This window comes from Ictalurus punctatus, chromosome 6, assembly GCF_001660625.3.
Source record: "Ictalurus punctatus breed USDA103 chromosome 6, Coco_2.0, whole genome shotgun sequence".
Classification (NCBI taxonomy): Eukaryota; Metazoa; Chordata; class Actinopteri; order Siluriformes; family Ictaluridae; genus Ictalurus; species Ictalurus punctatus.
Window position 1 is genome coordinate 24037887 of NC_030421.2, and position 6000 is coordinate 24043886.

Below are 6000 nucleotides of genomic sequence, written 5' to 3' on the forward strand. Positions count from 1 at the left end.
ATATTAAAAACAAACCTACAGAGACACAAAGCAATTCATACAACAGTACAGGACACGGCACGCAGTCAGCACAACCTGCAATACATTTTTATTACCTTTTCTTTGCACCAGACATACAAAGACATCTTTATCTGCCGTGTCCTTCCCTGTGTGAATTCTTCTTGCTTCTAAGAGACAGATCTTTGTATGAATTACAAGTCATTAGCATCACTAAAGAAATACACCGTCTAAAATATCTGCGGGAAATGTGTTTGGCAAGACCAGCAAAACAGCTCAAATGATAATGTTCCAAACAGCAAAACAGCAATTAGGGCATTGTAGCTCGACAAAATTCCCTTCTCATGATTAGAATCTCACACTCCCTAATAATTCAGGCTAAGAGTTCGAATGATGACTGTGTGTAATTAGAGCATGTTTAAAACGGGGCTAATTTGCTCTTTAGCTAGCTGCTTAATTGTGCGACTGAGCCGATTGTGTTGTACAATGTAATGCAGCTGCAGTGCCCCTTCCCACAGCATTTCAGCTCCTGATGAGCTCAAACCAGTCACCACGGCCCACTGAGAAGCGCTGAGGTACAACATTTTTTTTAAAAATCATGCACGGGTTACATTAAAGGGATAGTTAACCCAAAAATTAAAATTCTGTCATCAATTAAGAGTAGACTTAAGTAGATTAAGAATAAAGTAAGACTTTTGTTCATCTTCGGAACACAAACGAAGATATTTGTAATGAAACCTGGGAGATTTCTGTCCCTCCATTTACAGTCCAGTAACCAAAACGTTCAAGCTCCAAAAAGTTCATAAAGGCATCGAAAAAGTTAACCCATGTGACTAAAGTGGTTTAATCCCAACTTTATGAAAAAAAAAAGTCGTCATTTGTGTTCCGAAGATGAATGAAAATGTTATGGGTTTGGAATGACATGATTTTAATTTTTGGCTGAATTATCCCTTTAAAGAGTGTGATGACAAACAGAAGATTTCGAAAGGGTAAACTTTACTGTAGAAGAAGATATTCTTTTCTGAGTCTCTCTTTCATCTATTCATCCATCTTACACTTACAGTAAACCTGCTCATCATTTTCCATGTCAGAAGGCTATAAATAAATAAATAAATAAATAAGATTCTTTCCCCCTTTTCTTCAGAGGAAATATTCCAGAGTCAACAGCTGAGTCACAGACAAGTGTGGGAAATATCACCATCATCAACTGGCACAAAAGAGGAGATAAGGAAACGAGGTTTATGGGAAACGCGCACACATGCAAAACAAGTAAACACATCACATTGTGTCATTTCTCTGAGCAGGGACAGCTCACGGTGTCTGAGTAACAGTGAAACACTGAGACAGAAGCCCAGACTAAAACACTGTAAACAACTTCAAACTCCCCCAGCACGTCTACAGTACATGGCTCATAAGTTACAGCTAAATGAATCAGAAATGCAAGACTTGTGCCGAAATTACTGCTCAGCAAAAATAACAGAAACTATTAGGCAAATCCATATCATGATATGTCCTGCAGATAAACAACACTCCCAGGCACGATCGACAAACAATTCATTTGATTTGAAGAGAAGTATAGTGCACAAGACCATTAGCATAATGACACAATAATCACATCTGCACACAAAACACAAAAACTGTACATTTTAACCCTTAACCCTTTTAATGAAGCTAAAAGAAGGAAGATGGATGGAAAAGGGATCATTTTCTGAACAACAATATGCTTTTTGTTATTTTTTTTTTTTGTATTTGTAGTTCATCTCGATTTTATAACAAAACGTTCACCAACACAGATCGTTTGGATCATTTTTTTTGCTTGTTTTTTTGGGATTGTGAAATGTGACTCATCAAAACACCCACACTAAGTGTCCATTAGTAACAGCTGAGACTGGACAAAATGTTCACGGTACACAACAAAAACACTAGTTATTTGTTTGAAATCTCATCTTCATATTAGACTAATCGCAAAGGCCAATATCGTGATGGACAATTATGTTTACTCTGCAATCTAATCTGAATGCCAAAAGCACTTCAACATTGTTTTTTTTCTTCAACACTGAGAGAATGACACATCAGTTGTATTCCTTTTAGTACTCGGATCAGACATTTTAGTACTGTCTGATAAGAAAATTTAAAAGGACAATCTCTGCTGCAGGTTGATAAATCCACTAGATATGGAGTGGATCTGTTTTACTCGTAAAGATAAATAACGCGGGCGGGACAAGTCTGATTCTGTGTGTCAGCTATTACTGTTTTTCATACGTAGTTGCCCGGTGGAGAAAGTAGGGTCAAGAACCAGAAAAAGTAAATAAAGCCTATTTCCCATTTACTTTTGCGATGATATGTACACTCACCGGCCATTTTAATAGGAACACGTCTACACCTGCTCGTCCATGCAGTTATTAAGGCACGGTCATTAATGTGTGTTCAAGTGCTCCTGAGAAGTTCATTTTTACGAGTTGGGAAGTCACAATTACGACGTCAGGTGCATTCAAGTCACTCTGGTTGGCGCAAGATGGTGGTGTACCTTCTATTAGTTAACTACAAAAAATATATATATATAGCAAGATACAATATACAGGTTTTTTTTTTTTTAACTCTACTTCTAAACAGAAGTAGCGCGTTTCGCATTTTTGTGTTTTCAATCACTTTATGAAGCCACTGTAAACTTTATCGTTATATATTATATTGTAATTGTACAATGCTACTGTATTTTATGCAGGCAATTAGTTTGCTTTATTGTAAATAAAAAAGCCTAACAAAGACATGTCACTGCTAAATACCCATAAGTAGTGTGATGCATATTTTAATTTTATTAGATCTTTTTCTCTCTCCCTCATTGGTCATGTTCCTCAGAAATCAACAAATTTACCATCAGCTACAGATGTGCCACCATGTTTTCTTACTGACACGCCCCCAACTCGGAGCGCAAAGAAAATCCACTTGTAATTATGACGTTGTGGTTCAACTCGTAACTACAATCTTTCTGACATGACTTGAACTCGCCATTAGTGCTAGATGGGATGGTTTGAATATTTTAGAAACAACAACAGATCTCCTGGGATTTTCTAAAGTTTACAAAGAATGGAGTGAAAAACAAGACAATATGCAGTGAGCAGTTCTGTGGGCGTAAATTCCTTGTCGAGAGGTCAGAGGAGAACAGCCAGGTTAGTTTGAGCTGACAAGAAATCTATGGGAATGCATATAACCACTCTTTACAACCATTTTGAGTAGTCTGGGATCTCAGAATGAGCAACACGTCAAGCTCTGAAGGTGCATTCACACATACAGCAATTTTATCGCTGCAAGTCGCCAGTCGCTGTAATATGAAGTCGCGAGTAGGCATTCCTACTGCTGGTTGCCATAGTAACATGGGTGGCGCAACTAGCATTCCACTTTTGACAACAAACCAGTTTTCTTGCCGCTAAAATTAAACATTCTGGAGGGAGAGCGATCTTCTATAAAATTCACCAGTGTATAGTGGGGGAAATAAATACTGAACGGGTCAACATTTTTTTTTTTTAGTAAATATATTTCCAGTGAGGCTATGCACACGACATTTTCACCAGGCATCAGTATTAACTCAAGAAATCTGGATAGGGGGTATAATTACATACGGATTACAGCTGGTTCCTTGCCTTACCTTGATTTTCTCTTAGTGTGTTCAATACTTTTTTCCTGTGTCATTCTTCTTTATTACACATAACTTTATTTATGGACTTTAATGTTGTGAATTCTTTGTATTTGCAGATTTCTTGAGTTAATACTGATGTCTGGTGAAAATTTCATGTGAATAACCTCATTGGAAAAATATTTACTAAAAAAGAAATGTTGACGCGTCTAATACTTATTTCCCCCACTGTATATATGCATCACATCCTACGAGATGAAGGAGAACCAGTGTGTGCTCTTTGCCACTGTGGCCATCTATCTGTGGCAAAAGCACAAGTGCCAATTAGCTTAGCTTAGCGCAGCGCCTTAGCGCGTTTAAAGCAAAATAATAATAATGAAACACACTCACTTTTTGTTGCAATCTAGCAAAATCACGGTGTAGCTCCAATCTCAGAAAGTGAGCATCACTATTCACTATATGTTCGATGGTAACCGGATGTCGGATAGCAGCTCTTCAGCCGTGGCCTCTGTGTTTCCTGGATGAAGTGTTCAGCTTGGTGCTGTTCGTTCCCAGGCGCCGAAGCAGCGACAAGCCAGACACTTCACCCAAGGTAGGAGCTATGCTGGGATATTGCTCGATTGTTTCATTATTATTTCTTTGACTGTTATTATTATTTTTATTATTATTTGCTTGAAACCCACAAAAATGCTAAGCTAAGCTAATTGGCTACTGCCACAATGGCACTACTTCTGCTAGTGAGCACGGGTGGCTACGGATCACGTGTGCTCTACTTTCTTTACTCCCATCGGTATTCGCCGTACCAAGTTGCTCCAAATTCGCTGCGAGATGCAGTATGTGTGAATGCACCTTCAGGCAGACGACCTACAATGGCAGAAGACCACATGGGGCTCCACTCGTCAGCTAAGAACAGAATATGCTCACCGATACTGGACAGTTTGGGAGAAAATTGGCAAAAACATTGCCTGGTCCAGTCTTCAACTGCCCAGGTGTTCTGGCTGCTGAGTGTATGCTTAAGTGTAATGTGCTTCATGATTATGTGACTCATCTTGATGAAGTAAGTACTTCCTGCTGCACTACACGTATCAGCCAAGGCACAATTTGACTGATTGAATAATTTTTTATAGATTGATTAATTTGTGTGCATGATTTGTGACAGAATCGGGAGCGTGAATGCAGAAACACAGACGAAATCAAGCAAAAATAAAGAGCAGCGCAAATCTGACGTACAACTCTCCTGCTAGAACTACGGGCACAATATGTGGCCTTGCAGCTAGACATATGAATATATTCGATGACTATACTAACCAGTTTCAAGCAGAGTTTTGCCTTGTTTTTCGCTAACAATTTGGTGGCATGTTGTCGAGGTTGCTCCATCAATCACGTCCTCAGGAGAGGATAAGGACTATGGATACACAGTCACCCCTCTTCTGGATATGTCAGAGCCATATCTCCCTGCGGTGCTCACATGTTTTCCCATTGAAGCTAAGCAGGGTTGAGCCTGGCCAGTACCTGGATGGGGGACCTCCTGGGGAAAACTAAAGTTGCTGTTGGAAGTGGGAGACGAGTGAGGCGAGCATGGGGTGCTCACCCTGTGGTCTGTTAGGGGCCTAATGTCCCAGTATAGTGAAGAGGACACTATACTGTAACAACAGCACCGTCTTTCAGATGAGACGTTAAACTGAGGTCCAGACTCTCTGTGGTCATTAAAAATCCCAGGACACTTATTGTAAAAGAGTAGGTGTATACCCCGATGTCCTGGCGAAATTCCCCCCATCTCGATCATGCACCCTTAATAATCCCCATCTCTGAATCCTCTCCACTAATAGCTGGTGTGTGTGGTGGGTGTTCTGGTGCACTATGGCTGCCGTCGCATCATCCAGGTGGATGCTACATACTAGTGGTCTCTGAGGAGACCCCCCCCCCCCCCCCCCCACAATATGTAAAGTGCTTTGAGTGTCTAGAAAAGCGCTATGTAACTGTAACTCAGATATTAGTTTGCTTCCCTTACTCTGAATTAATGCACTTAACTAGCTGACTAAGGCATTACATTAGCGATCACTTTTTAGTCTGGTCACCTAGATTTCTGTTGGGCACCCCTCATACTTCATAGCCACGACTATATCTACTGCAGTTCTTTCTTGACATTCATGACTGACTCAACCATGGAATATAAATAAATAAACAAACAAACAAACAAACAAATAAATAAATGCAGGAACAGGCGCTCTACAGCACACAAGCTCCCACCTTCTAATGTGTTCACGCCAAGAAATCATAGGTTTATCCATGTTCCTTTAATACAGTACAGTTTTATAAGTCTTTACTAAAACCCACACAGTATAGATGAGTGATAAAGACAGATTTACCCT

General features: G+C 39.8%; 1 protein-coding gene across 1 annotated transcript in view; it reads right to left on the reverse strand.

Moving 5' to 3' along the window:
* Nucleotides 1–6000, reverse strand: part of chn1 (chimerin 1) — a 47049-nt gene that overhangs the window by 23334 nt on the left and 17715 nt on the right. The window contains exon 6 of the mRNA XM_053681041.1: nucleotides 5998–6000. This exon is cut by the window's right edge and continues 286 nt beyond it. Coding sequence (XP_053537016.1) covers nucleotides 5998–6000 — 3 coding nt within the window. The remainder of the gene's footprint in view (nucleotides 1–5997) is intronic.